The sequence below is a fragment of the Mixophyes fleayi genome, chromosome 3 (genome assembly GCF_038048845.1).
Source record: "Mixophyes fleayi isolate aMixFle1 chromosome 3, aMixFle1.hap1, whole genome shotgun sequence".
In the NCBI taxonomy this organism is placed as follows: Eukaryota; Metazoa; Chordata; class Amphibia; order Anura; family Limnodynastidae; genus Mixophyes; species Mixophyes fleayi.
The window spans coordinates 105,709,655-105,728,635 of NC_134404.1; the positions used below are offsets into that span (position 1 = coordinate 105,709,655).

The following is an 18,981-nucleotide window of genomic DNA, read 5'->3' on the forward strand; positions in this document are numbered from 1 at the left end:
TCTGGTTTTAGAATGAATTGCGTGATATTTTTTGGGTTTACAACAGGTAAACACATTGGGGAATCCTACACTGAGCTCCTAAACGCTAGTAAAAGTGCTTGTAGCAAACGCAACACCTGTAGCTTAATGCATTCACACATTGTGCATTGGAACAAGCAACCCATTTTACAAGGCTGCCTTTTATAATTCATGCAGACCTTCTCTTTAACCCATGTAAAAAAAACACATGTACAGCTTCAGAATTATTTGCATTCTTTTCCAATTATGTCAATTCAGTTTTCATGGGGGATTGTAATATCTCTACTGACACAGATAACTGTTGCCACCAAGCCCCTCTGCCTTTCCGCATCTCCTCCAGTACAGCAGCCAATATAATTGTGCATTGATTTACAGTGTATTGCCTTCTATATTAACCCACCTATTATTTCTATAACTTTTTCCTTTACATTGTTAAAAATCGTTCTCATTCCTATCGTCATATATTTGGACATGATCATAAGGTTCCTCCTTTCCCAGTCACTGTGAGGAGCACAGCTACACCATTAAAAGGAAGACTGTAGTCTTCATGTTTACATTTTTCTTTAGGTGTATTCAACATTGGAACTTTGTGATATATATCAAGATAGGCCAATTGGAGGGCCATGTGCTAGTTTAGTAGGCAATCAAGTAAACATAATCATAATAATCATAGCTAAATATTTATATATTTCTTAAAATATATTTATATAGCGCCAACAGATTATGAATCGCTTTGCAGGGAATATTTAAATTCATATTTGTTGTAATCAAACTAATGACCACAATGCTGTGAACAGTATTGCTAAAAAAAATGTGCTATCGTGCTGCCCAACATTCATAATGATTTAGATCTGGTCTGCCACTACGTATTAGTTTACATTTGACAGCCATGGATTTTTGTATTCTAGGTTTTTAAAGACCATGACATTGATGGGTTAACCCTACCTTTACTCACTGAAGACCATCTACTGGACACAATGGGGCTGAAGCTTGGACCTGCACTCAAAATCCGATCACAGGTAAATATAAGACTCACTTTTGACATAGAGTTATCTAATATAGACGTGACATGAATCTATATACAAGCGCCTGTAAATATGTACAGGCAGAGATAGCAATAAATGACGCTCAACCCAATCTTATAAACAATTACCAGCTATAATCCCGACTGACTTGAAAAAGTGATGTCCAACAATTGCGATCAATCAACATCCCTGCACCTGTAAATGACATCACTGTCAAATGCGACACTATTCCTGCTGTTAAGGGGGTAATGAAAGGAGGCGGCGGCTGTACAATGTTTTTTTACAAAGGCTGATACATTGTACAGGCGCCTCCTTCTTCCATTAACGCCTTAACAGCAGGAAAAATGGTGTCGCATTTGACAGTGACATCATTTACTGGTGCCTGGTGTCTCGCTCCAAATTCAGATCTGAAACGAGCCAAAATTTAATTTCCGGTGAAATAATCATCACCATCAGCAGCAGCACTAAATATTTATACTATAGCGCTAAATAGTTATAATATAGCGCTACTAATTCCGCAGTCAGTCCCTGCCCCATTGGAGCTTACAGTCTAAATTCCCTAACATACACACACATAGACAGACAGAGAGAGAGAGAGAGAGACTAGGATCAATTTGATAGCAGCAAATTATCCTACTAATAAGTTTTTGGAATGTGGGAGAAAACTGGAGCACACAGAGGAAACCCACGCAAACATGTCGAGAACATACAAACTCCACACATATAAGGCCATGGTCGGGAATCAAACTCATGACCCCAGTGCTGTGAGGCAGAAGTGCTAACCACTTAGCCACTGTGCTGCCCAATGTTGGATCTCATGAGTTTGGGATCAATATCTTCTATATATAGTCCTCCTTCCTGTTCTTAGCTGCCATTTTAGAAGTGATAGCATGTGGGTAGGACGTTTGCTACAATTCTGTGCATAGAAAGTTTCTTGTAGGGGGTTGGACAGGATCAAAGAGGCAATTAAAATTGAAATAGCTGTGATTTTACTGAACAAATCTTAAGAGTTTATTTACAGATCAGTCTGCTGGAAATATGTGCAGTGGCTACTGGTAGTAATAGTATATTAGGAAACTAAAATAAAAAGTTGAAGTAAAAATCAAAGTATTTCAATCTGAAGGCAGTAGTGCAAGGGTCAGTATCAGCGACATCTGAACTATTTAGTGGAGAAAAGGCAGGATGCTGTATGACAGTGAGCAGCACACCCCCAAAAAACAGTATTTCTTGCTTTTACAATACCAAGTATTTCAATCTGAATGCACTTGTGTGAGAGCCAGTATCAGTGACATCTTTACTAGCAAGCAGCCAAAAAACAGGGTGCTCTTTGACTCTGAGCAGCTCATGCCCACCCAACAATATTTTTTTTAAAGACTCAATAGTATAGATTTGAATTCTATTGTGGAGCAGTGTTAGAATAATTGTAAGGTAACATTTCCTCCTTTCCCTATCTCAGTGGGCATTCACCTGGTGTGTTGGCAGCTTCGATTAGCTTAACTCCTCTTGTCAACCATGGATCAGTCTACAGTTTAGGAGCATCCCAGTAGCAGTACTGGCAGTAGTAGTAATTTCTAAACCTCTACTAGTAGAAAAGGGGAAAAAATGCGGGAAGAAAATGTAATAAAGTGTGCTCAAAATTCAAATACTGTTTGTCAATCTCTAAGAAAAACATCAGCCCTTGATGTAAGTATTAAGGGAAAAGTTTCTGATGAATGTGGTGATTTGTCAAAAAAATAAAAATAGCTAACATTACATACACCACCCACAGTGGGAACAAAAGGCTCTGACCATGCCCACATTTTGCTAGTAGGGGTCCTTCTACTTCTGGTACACGTACTGGAATGCCCATTGCAAAAGAGAGTGCCTAACACGGTCATGCATCTTCCTTAACTTCCCATGCACCACCTTCTCACTCAGAATGTAAGTCTATCACGTCCAAAACAGCAACATCAGTGCAGGCGCAGGCTGGGAGGTTTCAGCCCGGGGGCGCACAGGCGGCCGCATCACATGACACGCGATGCGGCTGTGTCATAATGATGCAGCCGCATCGCGTGTCATGTTATGCGGCCACCTGTGCGCTGACGCGGCCGCATCGCGTGATGCGCAATGCGGCCGCCGCTAATATTAACAAATTATTCAATCCACGGGGGGGGGGGGGGGGGGGGCGACGACGATGGGAGGCGGCCGGCTGAACAGCCGTTAGACTAAGCGGTCCGGGTGCCCGCTGCCCCCCTGCTCCCCGGTCCAGCCCGCCCCTGCATCAGTGCATGAAATCAACAGTGAAGCTGAAGCTTGTACACTCACAGAATCCTGATGAGAGTCTCAGGGTATCAATGTGTGCTATATGTGAGTCTGATCTGATGTTTTAGATTCTGACACTATAATTATAGTTTCAAAAATTTCAAAATTTCTCAACTATTTGGAAATGTGAGGATGACTAGTAATGATGATGATTTAGACATAGAAATTGAGGATGCTACTTTGGAACTTGCTAATGAGCATGAGGATGAGATGGATAATTGCGGATCCGAAAATGATGAATGTGTTGTACTTGAACAAGATAATGATAATGATTGTGTTCAAGTAAAGCAGCCATCAGTGGTACCACCTCATGCCCATGATAAGCGCATTGTTATGCCAGAGCAAAAGACCAAAAAAGGACCAATTGAGTTTGGAAATACTTTTATCCCAACCCAGACAACATTTGTCAAGGCATTTGTAGCTTTTGTGATGCCACAACAAGTAAATGTAGGGGTGTTGTACATCCAGGCAGCTCCTCCCTGTTATGTCATTTGCAGCGAGTTCATTTAAGTAGTTTATCAAAAGGTGGAAAATTGTATATAGTAACATGTAGCCCAGCATCTTCACGTCACATCTTCATCATGAACCTCATTGTTATTAGTACGTAATCCAGCATCCAATTTTCAAATTCAAACTAAGTCCCCTAATCCAATCCATGGTTCCCAAAAGGCGTCCTTGCACTCTATGGCTACTACTGCTGGGGTTATACTTCTATACAGAAGGGAACCAAGAAGAGTAAACATAGTTTTAAACAACTGACTGTGAAGCAAGCATTTGTAAGAGGAACCAAGTATGAGAGCCAGCATCCTGTTACACCGCAAATCACTAAAGCCATGACAGCTATGTTAGCATTGGACGTTCGTCCAATTTCCGCCATCAATGCATCCAGCTTTAGCAGATTAGTCGAGCTTATGTGTCCATTCTACCAAATAACATCTCAATTCCATTTCTCCCAAACAGCAAATCCTCAGCTGTACTGGGAGGTTAAATAAAAACTAATTCAGTCTTTAGAAAATGCCTTTGTACCGACTATCCACTTAACTACGGATATGTGGACAAGCAGTACTGGTCAATCAAAAGACTACATGACCGTAACAGCCCAGTGGGTAGGTGTATCGCCAGCAGGAGCAGCAGTGCTGGTTACTTCATCATCATCCTTCTCATCTTTTCAGCATAGGGAAAGAGGGGACATGTTACATTACTCCAGCATATTGGAGAATCCTTTCAGTTTTATACAAGCTACTCCAACTATTTCAAATTATAACATATGAATGAAGTTCAGACACTGCCAGCACAAGTTAATTCATCCCTCTAATTAAACTATTGGAAAAGCAGCTGGAGAAGTTGAAGGAGGAGGTGAAACTAAAGGATTCTGCTAAGTATGTTGGCCTTGTAGATTAAGTTTTTTGTTCACTTCACCAGGACTCAAGTGTTTGCAGTATCTTGATTACTACATATTGGCAACCATGCCTGATCCTAGGTTTAAGTCATATGTAATGTCTTTCTTTCCAACTGACACAAAGCTTCACAGATGCAAACAGCTCCCTGTGAGCAAGCTGGTGGCTCAAGTTGCACATGATACGTTCCCTGCTTCAGCTTCTTCTAAAAATGCTACTGACAGAAAAGAACTTTCCGTTTTGAAGAGTCACACTGATAATGAGTCAACACAGCACACCATTGTGAAAGATTATTATTACATATGGTTAGGCTTAAAAGAAATGCCAAATTAAATTGACACCTCTACCATGTCTCAACCTGATACACCTTGTATTAGTAGAATGTTGGAGAATTACTTTAATGATAATGTACAAATTAGCATCTAAGACAGTCCCTTTGAATTCTGGGAGAAAAAAAGGCTATTTGGAAAGCCTTGTACAAAGTAACTATGGTGCACTTAAGCTGCCACCCGCCAGTGTGTGTTTAGCACAGCCGGGAAAATTGTGAGTGATCGTCTGAGGAGACTGCTTCCCAAAAATGACAGTTTTATTGATCTAGACATCAGTGATGATGATGTCGATTACATGGATCTTGACATCTGTCATGAGGACGATGATGAGAGTGATGACATTGTCACCATTGAGGAAGATGACCACTGTTAGCCAAATGCCCATTTGTATTGTCCAGTTCAACAATCAACAACCAAATTGTTCTATTTTGTGGGGGCCCAAACAAATCAAGCATTCAGCCTCAAAAGTGTTACGGCTAGTGGCAACGAACATAACCTTTAAAACCAATAGGTGGTAGAGGTTTTCGCCTATAGCAGCCACCTTTCCCATAGACTTAAATGCACTCACAGGTACTTGGATGCCCCCAGGACTTAAGCTCAAGAGTAGTAAAAGCTTATGTACTGTCACCGTAGTGCAGAGGTAGGAGTCACAGGAACCAGCGAGAACACATGGATAACCAGGAACAGGCCGTGGGTCGTGGGACAGAAGCAGGCAGGGTGGTCTCAGACTGGCCAAAAGGTCAGCGCTGGCAGCAAGCACGGAAGTTGAGAAAACAAAGCAGAGGTCAGGTCTATCAGAGTTTAAGCAGGTTCCGGTAAACAAGCCAAGGGTCACAACAGGAGTCAAATTAGAATGGCAGAGTATCAACAGGAAAACAGGTAGCAGGTAGCATGTCAGCAAATGTGTGGCACAAATGCTACAAGCGGCAGGAAGGCTAAGCCCTCCCTGCCTTAAATACAGAAAAAGACTAATCACAGGCAATCCACTAAATTCGCCACAGGAGGCAGATAATTAAGCAGTACCTACTGTGCACGCGACCTGGCTATCAGATTCTTTGCCGGGACGCGGCGGTGATCAGCAGAGCATCCCGGTTGCCCTGGCAACAGTCGAGACGCTGGAGTCAGAAGTGACGTCCCGGCTGCCAGGGAAACCAGTGTTCTGCCACTGTGCTTTATAGGGATTGTAGCATGCTTTGCACACAAAATTTGGTTGTTCAGAATTCCTTAAAAAATTAGAGGTCGGTGCAGAAGATGCTGTCTGTGGCCCGTAAAACTTCTGGCCATTTTTCGCATTCATCGACCACATCTTTGCAGCAACTTAAAAAATGACTTTCCAGGCCACCAACTGAAGTCAGAGGTAGTAACAAGGTGGAATGACACATTTTATATGCTTCAGTAATATTCTAAAACCATTTCAGTTGTGGAGTGGGGTCTACCGAGGGATATTTTCTTTTCAAAATTACCAGTGCTCTATCTGTTTTAAAGGTGTCCTTTACTTTATTAAACAACCACTGCTGTGCTGCTATGTTTCATAGAGATTGTATCTTTTATTACACTGCCATGTATGTGTGCCGCTGCTCAGTCACTAATTTTAGCCAGCCAGCTCACTGCAGCATGAGGCCAAAATTGGTAAAAATTTTGTCAGTTGAGAAGTGATCATTAGAAAATAGACTGTAAATAACTGTAAATAAATGTTAAATGTTAATGTAGCAAAAAAACACCTGCTCAAAATCACATGATTTGTACTTGTTTTTCACCATATTTAATTAAATCTAGATCCAAAACCAAAACCAAAACACATGAGGATTTTTGGTCAAAGTCATAACAAAAACACGAAGATGCTTTTAGAACTAAAACATGGGGGTGTAATTAAAAATATTTGAATGTTACAAATGTGAAATATAAAATAAAGGCAGTCCCAATGCTCCCATATTTAATGGCTTTAAGATATAAAAATAAAAACTGAAAAGTAGTAATAAATGGAGGGGTTGGTCCTATAGTGGTAGTAGGTAGAACTCTTCTCTATTTCCTTAATAGTGTATATAAATGCGCTAAGCTGACAAGTAATTATATTTATACAAAAAGAAAAACTCTTCACTTTTGCAGTCTTCTAAATGACCTTAATTGTCTCTTGTCTACCCTCCAATTGTTCCTTGTATGAACCCCCAATTGTATGAACCCTCGGCTTGTCTCCATTAATTTTTTCCTCATGTTTCGGGTTTACTTCACCTACTCAGGTGCCTGCCACCTTAACAATTTTTCTCCCATTAACTCTATGTTTTTTTTTGTTTATCTTTCATTGTGTGTCTATATGTTTTGCTTTCTATTTTGTCTGTTGAGCCTACTTCTGTTTGTACCCTATTGCAGTGGATTCCAAACTTTTTCAGTTCAAGGCACTCTTAGGGTCTGCAAAATCTTTTCAAGGCACCCCTAAGCCAAAATAATTACCAAGTAGTCCCCTGTCTTGCTTACCACTGGCCCTGGCCAAGGCACCCCTGTGAGATCTCCAAGGCACCCCAGGGAGCCTAGACGCACAGTTTGGGAACCACTGTCCTATTGTCTTTGTGTACTCCATGTAATTTTGCAGTATGAAACTCCCTCCTAAGTGCCAGAGAGTCCACACATGATTTACATCTAAGAGGTAGCTCCTGCCGTGTGGCCAAGACTCTGTCTAGTGCACAGGTTCCATAAGCACCAGATCCATGTAGGCGTTGTATCATGTTTCCTTATGGGGCCTTAGAGCCCAGCTGCCAAAGCAACTGCAACATCCCTATTGTTACGTGACTGGTCACAACGTCCATTACATGAATTACATGAATATTAATATAGCTGTTTCATACAGGCATATTTTTGTGCCGGATGTTTTGTGTACAATAGTCATATATTACTATCATTTATAATGATTATATTTTCCTATAGTTCTGTGAAAATGCCTCCTGTCACTTAGACTTAAAAATAACTAAATGAAGTTGTTGGCCATAAATGACTATATCTCATAACTACTATAAATAGAAAAGAAGCACAGAAGCTTTGTGATTGGGCCTAGTTTCAAAGAGAAGAACATTACACAGGATGATATATAACTACTGTGTATGTACAGACTTTGCAGAGTAAATAACAATTGCACTTTAAGTTAATCACACAGAAAAAGAAAAACGATTACAATCTAAATATTGTATTGTATTGACTTGTACACATGGGCATTAATAGCAGGCATTCAATGAGCAGTCTTAAAATGTGCTAAATGACAGGCAAAAAAATTATGTAAACGAATGGACCTGTACACACTTTCTGACAAGCGTTTACTTTGCATCAATTACAAAATTGCCTGCAATGTTTTTAACTCTTATTAAAATATAACGGTGTTTTATTTAAGAGCTGATTAAGTACATAGTGCAGGAAACCTTTTATAACATGCTTAGAATACTCTGTTAAAAGTGAGAACAAATTACAAGGTTGTGCCTTTGCTTTCAATAAGTGCTGTTTTTAAACACTGCTGTGCCAAGCTTTAGTTGAAAAAAGTTACTTAACAGAACAGCACTTGGACAACATTATCCCCCCAAAATATCACATAAAATAATAATAATATTTTTTATCATGCAGAGTTCACTTAAAACATGAATTGGCTACATACAAATAAAAACACACAAGACAAAATATATCAGACAGCAGCAGGTTGCTGCTGTGATTATCATTTATAGCTAACTATAAGCAGATTATTTATCTTACCTATAAACTAGTCATTGGAAGATCAACGTATTGTATATTAAAGGGGTATTATTAAAATTCCCTTTTCTTGATCAATATACTAGGAAATAATTTTAATAATTTATGGAAATTATTCATTAATTGTTTGATGGTCAGGAATGGGTAAATAATAAAAATGAATCAGGTTGACCTGACCCTTTGCACAAATAAGTTTGTTGCATTTATTAACATATATTGGTTTATAACACCATTCAACAGTATTAAGATCTATTGATTCAGTAAACATAGCGAGGCATGGGGGCTTAGCTAGCATTTTAAAACATATTAAAGTAATTTTATCGTTTTCCAATAAGCATTGTCTAAGCGATTTATTGTGTTTCCAAAGCACAAACAATTTATTTAGCAGAATCCAAATCTTTTAGCAGTTCAATACATAATTATAATACAGTACAGCCGATCCCAAATAAATACATACATACGCTGCGCCCTCTGCTGGATCCAGCTAGAACAGTCCTTCAGTGCAGAAGACTGTGGTCAGCAGGGGAGGGCTGGCAGACTTTGGCCCGGGGGGCAAGCACACTGCACTGGCCCATAAGTAGCGGCCCATCCTTAAAGGGTGGTTTTTGGTACAATATATATTTATCTATATAAAAAGAGGCTATTTTAGTGTTGCTTAATCCATATATTATTATTATTATTATTATTATTATCATTTATTTGTTAGGCGCCACAAGGTTTCCGCAGCACCGCACATAGTACAAACAGTAGACTATACAGGGTATAACAGTACAGAACAATAAACAAAAAGTACCAATACTTCAGAAACTCCAGGCAGGCAGATGCAATAGACACGGAGCAGAAGAAGAACGGGTAAGGAGACAGGAGGGAAGAGGGCCCTGCTCATTCGAGCTTACATCCTAAGAGAGGGTTGACAGACCAGGCACAAGAGGAGCCGGTTGAGGCAATGGGAGAGAGGGGAGAATGAGCGGAGGAGATAGGGGTTAAGTGGATGGGTGGTAGGCTTTGAGAAAGAGGTGAGTTTTGAGTGCACGTTTTAAGGAGCACAGAGTGGGAAAGAGGCGGATGGAGCGAGGGAGGTCATTCCAGTGAAGGGGGGCTGCACGGGAAAAGTCCTGGATTCTGGAATGGGAAGAGGTGATCAGAGTGGAGGAGAGGCGACGGTCATTGGCCGAGCACAGGGACCCCAGGCCCAGAGCTGGATTAAGCCTGGGCACTTTAGACAGGGTAACGCCCTATCATGTAACATGGTTATCATTTTAGACAAATACACAGGCAATACTGTGTGCACTACTGTTAGGTGTACACAGTTCTGCCTTCACGAGCAGTACACGGTGAAGCGGGACATACCTCCCAACTGTCCTAACCGAAACAGTCACCCAAATTCAGGACTGCCTCATTAGATTCAGGACAGTTGGCAGACTGTCCTGCTCTCTCCTACCTGTTCTTGTCACTGTCACCACTTGTGGCTGCAATTTTTTTTAGCTCATTTGCTGCTTGTCTGGATCCTGGAATATTGGAGGCCCTATTTGGAGAAAAAAATGGGTACATGAAATTTAGAAAACCCCAACCAATAATAGTATCTACATTTGATAAATAAACCTATTCCCCCCCAACTACCCCTGACATTAAATTTCATAGTATTTCCATTTAATAAATAAACCTATTTCCCTCCCTCCAAACAGCCCCAGCAATAAATTAAATAGCATTTACGTTTAATAAATATAACCATTTCCCACAACCATCCCAGGCATTAAATAATTCATAATCACTTTAAATAAATAGACCTCATTTTCCCCAATCAGAGCTACATTCAATTAATAGATCACAAACCACCCCAGCAATAAATTAAATGTCCAATCACACCATCTTAACTTCATAGGCCCCACTATTAAATTAAATTGCCCCATCATCAACACAAATAAAATAGCAATACACACACACACACAAAATACACTGACCACACACACACTACACTGGCCCCTCACTCACACACAGTATATGTGCCCCTCACACACACACACACACACACACACACACAGCATATATATGCCCCTCACACACACACACACACAGTATATATATGCCTCTCACACACACACACACACACACACACACACACACACACACACACACAGTATATATTCCCCTCACACACACATAGTATATATGCCCCTCTCTCACACACAGACAGTATACATGCCCCTCACACACACACACACACACACACAGTATATATGCCCCTCACACACACACACACACACACACACACACAGTATATATGCCCCTCACACACACACACACACACACACAGTATATATGCCTCTCACACACACACAGACACAGTATATATTCCCCTCACACACACATAGTATATATGCCCCTCACACACACACACACAGTATATATGCCTCTCACACACACACACACACACACACACACACAGACACAGTATATATTCCCCTCACACACACATAGTATATATGCCCCTCTCTCACACACAGACAGTATACATGCCCCTCACACACACACACACACACTCACACACACACACACAGTATATATGCCTCTCACACACACACACACACACACACACACACAGACACAGTATATATTCCCCTCACACACACATAGTATATATGCCCCTCTCTCACACACAGACAGTATACATGCCCCTCACACACACAGACAGTATACATGCCCCTCTCTCACACACACAGTATATATGCCCCTCTCTCACACACACAGTATATATGCCCCTCTCACACACACACACACACACACACACACAGTATATATGCCCCTCACACACACAGACAGTATATATGCCCCTCACACACACAGACATTATATATGCCCCTCACACACACAGACAGTATATATGCCCCTCACACACACAGAGAGTATATATCCCCCCCCACACACACACACACACACACACACACACAGTATATATGCCACACACACACACACACACACACACACGGTATATATGCCATCCACACACACACATAGACAGTACACATCCACTATTAATATAACCCTCCACCGCACTTACCTTTCTCCATCCGCGCCGCGTGCTCTGCACTTCTCATTCTGCCGACATGGGACGGCACCAATCACATGGTGCGCGTCCCATGTGACAGAAGAATTCTCAATGATAGGCAGAATGCTTGGCCTATCACTGAGCGGGAGGGGGGCTGGCCCGAAACACACTGTTTCTGACCGGCCCGGGGGACACATGCCCCCCTGCCCCCTGAGCCAGCCCGCCCCTGGTGGTCAGTAATGACTGCTTTAGCTGGTCCTAGGGAGCTTGTATATATACACTCCGTGTTACAGAGAAAACAATACAGATGATGTGGCTTGCTTCTATAGGTCGAGGCTTCAGGATGGTCCAGTGTAATGCAGGTCATAGACCAAGGGTGGGGGTCAACATTTCAAGGGTGGGGGTCTGCTCTCCAGATGATGACTCTGATTCTCCTGCCCAGAAACCAGTTTAAGCTGGTCTATTTACAATACACAGTCAGTATCATTTTAAACATTTATTCCCTAACATCACTAACTAGAGCATGTAATGTGCGATCCCTTCGGCAAATGAACCGGACAACTACGGATAAATAGGGGATTAGAATGATACTAAACATGACATATTTCCTGTAACCTGAACCTTAAATATCACTAAAGTGTACATATAACCGTGTAATGTATAGAACTATAAACCAAATATCATCTGCTCATAAACGACTGTGGAATGGAACCATTATAAATATGAAACATATAAATAAATGAATGTGAGAGTGCGAGTGTATGTGTGCGTATTTTATCGTGCGATCACGCCATGCCACATGTTACGTGGCTAACTGATCGCAATCGCACTGTAAAATCATATTACCCAATATACTTTCGTTCATCCAATTATACGACTTTGAAAAACACTATCTTATTACACAACATCACGATCACATAATTAGGTTTTTAATTATTTTGCAACTGGTAACACTCAGGAAGCTATAGGGATTTCTTTTTCCTCTGTTTTTTTAATTGATGTCAATGAAGTGTTTAGTTTTAATTCATGTACATACAGGAGTCACGGAGTGCCCCAATATTACATGTTTCTCTTTTCACTTGTTCTTTGAACTTTAGTATACGGGAATAGCTTATCCTAATCTTAGGAGAAGAATTACCCCTATTGGGGATGTTAAAAAGTCCTCTCCCCTGGTCCTTTATGGAATACCCATTGTTTAAAGATGTCCTCTCGGTAACATCCAATTCGGTGGCTCCAGTTTCAAAATATCAGAATAAAGATGCAATCCCAATAGAATTAGCAAGAGTCTAGACATAGCATTCACTAAACCCGCAGATCAGCAAACAGTAGTCCATCAATTACCCGTTAGCACAGAGACTGTTCAGCCCAATATTCGGTAGCTAGAGTCACCGGAAGTCATTTTTCATCCACTTATGTGACATTTTTAAAAACCATATTATTCACCTTTCGTCCCTGGTTTTAGTTGATATGGAAAATATAAGTGAATGGAATATGATAGTTTCACAATGAAAGCAATAGGAGAAGTGGGGGTACGGCATACATTAGCCACTTCATCCACTGTTACCTGGTATATATACTCCAGGGGGAGTGAAAAATACACTTTATCCATTTAGGTCAACTCATAAATCACAGCTGTCACATAATCAGAAGCTCAAAAAACAGGAAATACTAACATACTCGACAGATACTCACATACTCAAAAAAACAAGAGACAAATATTTCATAGTAGTAGACAAGTCCTATAAAATACAAATAAATACTTCTATATTTGATTATTAATTTAGAGATAGTCAAAAACACACTTTCCCAAGCCCTATTCTTTCAAAAACAATACCTCTCCAAACTTTCAACACATGTGCTGCTTAGTTATAGCTATTTGTAAAACATAACAATGATGGGTTGCAGTAGTCACTCATTCTCAATCACACTATATTTTAAGCATTCTAAATTTACTCATACCAATCAAAAAAATTTGGATGCAATCCACTTGTCAATATACCTTTTACAGCCCAATAATCCACCTAAGTTATTATATAGCCTTTGTATTCCTGTGCATCTCAAAAGACACATTCTCGATCTGTCTTCCATAAGTGTAAGTTCCAACCTTTGCTGGCCAAAAAGGAATATTTATTCTGAATGTTTGTTATAAATGATTGAGTCTATTAAGTGGTGTACAGCAGATGGATGCACCTCTCCATTACCCACAGTAATATGAATTGAATATATATGTTTTTTACCTCCCTGATAGTACTTTGTGTTTTTTTTAATTCGTTTAGTTGAAAAAAGGTTAGAAAAGCATTCAGTTGAACCTCATCCGGAGAATTACACGTTGCCTAGCTCAGTATTATAGTAACATCTATGTTTTTTGTCTAACTGTTATGACTTTCACAGTAACTTTACTTTTTCCATCCTGATGTATTTGGCTTTTTCCTATTCACTGATTTCTGAGGCGGTGTCTTCCACATTCTGGAATCTTTATGTCATGCAGTTTGAATCATAGAACTCACTGTAATTAATTTGCTTACCCTCCTGCGGTCTAGCCACACTGCATGCACTACAGAACATCCAGCTTGTTTAATATGTTTTCTATTAACTCATCATGTTATATACACTCCTCATTCAGAACCCATCTGTGAAAGCATGAAACAAAAGCCATAAGCAGCAGTATTACTTATACTTTTCACCCTGAAATTGTGCTATGGAATAAACCACAACAAAAATGCACAGAAAGAAAATAAAACACAACTTTATTTACTATCATTGGTCATATAAGCAATATCCCACAGCAACAAGTCAGCAATCTATTCATAATGGAATAACCATTTAACATGACTTTAAATAATTTGTAGGCATTGTATAATTAATAATTTTACTGGATAATTTTTTTTTTTTAAAGCATCTAAAGATATTTTTCATTCTAAAACACTTCAATCTCTTTAGCACAATGCATCATTCAGCTTACACAGCGGGGCATTCAGGGTTTTGGATGGATGACATTGAGATAGAGCTTCTGTAACCAATGACACCTTTTCAGGGGAGCTGGAAGTGATGTATCTGATTTATATTAGAGATGCTCAGACTCGTTTTTCGGAAAACCGAGCCCCCCCCCCCCCCCCGAACATAGAAAATCCGAGTACTGAACCGAGTCGGCTACTTTCCTGCGTCCTCGAAACTGAAATCGAGGCAAAACATCATTGTAGCGTTGTCAGATCTCGCAGGTTTTGGATTCCATAAGTATCTCCCTCCCTGGAGATGTGGCACCATTTCTCAGACAGACACAGGAGGGGTAGCAGTGTTCTTGGCAGTCTCCAGTGCCATTGCTCTGTGCCATTGTTCACACAGAAACAAGAGGGGTGGCAGTGTTTTCGTCAGTTTCCAGTTTCATTGTACAGTGCCATTGCTAACACAGAAACAGAAGGGGTAGCGGTGTTCTTGTCACTCTCCAGTCTCCAGTGCAATTCTAAGTTACGACTCTGAGACTCAGGATTAATTGAATACTGTTATGGCCACCAGTGCGGCATAAACTCATAGAACAGGTAGAAGAGGTCTTCACCTTTAGCAGCCACCTTTCCCGTAGAGACTGGTTGTGCTCACAGCTACTCAGATGCCCCCAGGTCTTATGCTCAGAGTAATATGAGTTTATGCTAACACGGCAGCGCACAGGTACAGGAGGTAGCACACGGAGTAGCGGCAGGCCAGAGATCAGCGGACTGGACAGAGCACCAGAGAGGATGTCAGGTACATTCAAAAGGTCAAGGTCACAGGCAGTGGTTCGGAATCCAGGTACAGGTGATAGATCAGGGTCACTAGCAGAGGTTCAGAAACCAGGTACAGGCAATAGGTCAGGGTCACTAGCACAGGTTCAGAATCCAGGGACAGGCAAAGGCCATACACGGGTAATCAATCTCAGGTTCAACACCAGACAATAGTACAGGAGCAGGCAGCAATACTGGAGACAGGACGCTATAACCGGCAGTGAGGCTCAGTCCTCACTGCCTTAAATAGTACAAAGAGCCAATCAGAACAGAGCTCCACAAGCATCCTCACGACTAGCCTAATTGATTAGTAATGCTGTTGGCCAATGAGAATAAAGGTACCCAGCTAGTAGTAATTGGCCAGGTGGCTGCATAATAAATTACTGGCAGTAAAAGAGTAATGGGCTTCCCTTAAGTCTAAACAACCCCTGTGCGCACACGCCTGGCTATCTGACAGCTGGCCGGGCGCTGCAACAGGTAAATGCAGGCGTCCCGGTTGTTGCCTAGGCAACTGGGACGTCGGGACTGGAAGTGATGACCCGGTCATCATAGCGATGGGCGGGACGCCAGAGACCAGGGGCGGGGAGTCGCAGCGGTGCCCGCGGCCGCAGCGGCTCCTGACAAATACAATCTAGGGCATTATTTCGACTGATGCCAGTGACACCTGTTGTCAAACATGAACACAGTTAATATGCTGTGGTTAAAAAGAGCTTGTAATTCGTTTGACTTGAGCTGAATGCAAAAATAAAGAAGACAGCTTCCAAGAGACCATGCCGAAATGCTCCCAAATTCAAGTACAGGTTGGTATGGTTGCAATGTCACTACTCTTTTCATACATTGTACTAGTTTTAAAAAAACACTAGTAAATGCTTGTGTTTTGACATAAGTTTGAGGCCTAAGGATAAAGTGAACTATACACAAGGAAGTCTGACGCTCCCCAAGAAAGAGTATTATACTCATATGCTGTAATGCAGCCTCTGCTAAATTTTGCAATATGTTCACCCTCCTTTCTCTAGTTCAGAGCCTACCTCATGCAATTGGAAGGCAGAGGTTGGGGAAAACGAGGGTAGATAAATGTGTGGTGCCCCAAAATCTGAGTACCCTGGGGTGTATCTATATGTTTTTAATTTGTTAATTTAATTTGTTAATTGTTAAAAGTGTTTATAAAGATTTAAAAAAAAGAATAATTCTTGAGGGAGAAGTGACAGTTGGGAGTGGTTGGTGGTTGCCAGGAGTAACAGGAAGGAGGAGTGTGTGGCATAGCAACAAGTCCACTAACTTTGGTAATAACTGTGAACTCCCAGAAGGCAGTGGGGAGAGGAAAGTTCTAGACTTCTGAGGGAGAGAGATCCCTGTGTCTGCATAGACTGAGAGAGAAAAATAGGAACAGAATGAAAATCGGACAAAGTGATATATAAGCAGATTAAAAGTGAAGTAAGTGTAAGAAGAGAAGAAGATAAGAAGTGAGCCAAAGAGAGGTGTGAGTAAAAAGGAAAGTACTGAAAACAAATAAGCAGTATAGAGATCTGTGACATCACACTAAACAGACTGAGCTATGTACTGAGAACAGTGTGAGAGGAGAGAAAATAGAGAGGTCTGTAAATACTCACAAAAGAGACTGTGTAATACAAAAGATCATCAGTTTATTTGGTGTGAAAAAGTAATTTATGGGCCCCAACCACGTGCAGCACTTCTACTAAATTCCTGTGCACAGTTCAACCCAGGACTGAGTGTAAAATATGGTAACGTTACCAAGATAATATTGGTGCACCAAATGTTTTAGATGATGTTAATGTTATGTGATTTACCTAAAAATTGATTTATTGTTATTATATGTTAAATGCTATTGTGCTCTATGTTGATCAAATGAATATTTTGCCATTACCATTGAGTTGAAGGGGTCAGTGGCGCGGTGGCTTACCAAAATTATCTTTATCGCATTATTAATAAACCCAAGTTATTTGTCCAATCCTTGTCCCTCTCATTGAAGTATTTATCTCCTGACCACCGGATGTCCGAATAAAAAAGAACCTGAATCGTGTCTGGAGGACAAGGTAAGGGAAGGAAATCCCATCAGTACTCGACCACCACATAACTTTGGCGTCAAACCGAACAGGATCCGAGTGCATCAGGAGAGTAATACCCTCAGTGAAAAATGGATCAGCAACCGGCAGGGCCCATAACCCTACCATACTATTTCGGGGCCCCATGGCTCCCGAAATACAGCGGGGACGACGACAAGCTACAGAAGACTTCATTCACAGAATTCGAGAACAAACTGGAATCCATGTTCCGACTATACCCGTTGATTGAACAGCAGAAAGTGGAGATCTTAATAGGGCAACTCACAGGGTCGGCGCTCAGAGAAGTAATCTCATGGCCGATGGACGACAAGAAAGAAGCGGCACAAGTTTTAAAAAAAATTTCCACAACGTTTGAGACAAGAACTCTTCCGGAGTTAAAGATGAAACTATATGCTCGCAAGCAACAACCGAACGAGACACTGCGGGACTATGCCCTGAGCCTACAAGAGATGCTAAGAGCCATTCAGGCAGTGGACAAAGAGGAAGTACGAAATGCGGACAATGCCCTGACCGTACAGTTCGTAAAAGGAGTCGCCCAAGAAAGCGTTAAGATTCAGCTACGACTGATGAAAGCACATATGCCAGGCAAAACCTTCCGAGAGTTTAAAGAGACCGCCATCGCCATTGTCGGTAACCAACGGGGAAGGGAAGAAGAATACTCAGAATTGGTGGGCTTCAGAGAAAGCGCAAGCTCGACGGGAGCCATGGCAAGCAGCACAGAAAAATCAACACGGGCCCAAGAATCGGTAATACAGAGCGGTCAGTATCCCATCGAAGACCCAATACAAATGCTCAAAAAGCAAATGGAGGAGCTGGCTGTCGGAATGGCAGAAATCCAGCGAGAGATGTGCCAAATGGCGAGGCCACCGGCACCCACCTACGGGGAACCAAAGTGGAAGCCCGAAAGACAAAGACCAGTCCGAGGCAGGTGGGAACCACCTCGCAAGTATGTACGGCAATCGTCTAACCAATTCGATGGTCAAGGGCGCCCGATATGCCGCCGGTGCCATGGGATAGGACACATAGAACAAAACTGCGACCAAAACGAACATTTAAACTCCGACACCCGAGATTCGAGGGCCGACTCTCGGGTCGAGCCCCGGGAATAGATCCGGATCCAGAAAACTGGAGGCCCCAGTTCATCGGACAATGTCCCACTTTACCCGTTACAATTAATGGAGTGGAGACCCTGGCTATACTTGACACAGGGTCGCAGATTACGACCATCCGGCTCCCTACATTCCACAAGTATTGAGGCAAAGAGCAGCTGTTATCACCACCCCCAACCTGGCTGCAGCTG

The 18,981-nt window shown here is 41.5% G+C and overlaps 1 protein-coding gene across 1 annotated transcript in view; it reads left to right on the forward strand.

Annotated features, from left to right (window-relative positions):
• Window positions 1-18,981, forward strand: part of SAMD7 (sterile alpha motif domain containing 7) — a 59,417-nt gene that overhangs the window by 37,927 nt on the left and 2,509 nt on the right. Inside the window, exon 10 of the mRNA XM_075202098.1 lies at window positions 927-1,037. Within this exon, the coding sequence (XP_075058199.1) occupies window positions 927-1,037 (111 nt within the window). The remainder of the gene's footprint in view (window positions 1-926; window positions 1,038-18,981) is intronic.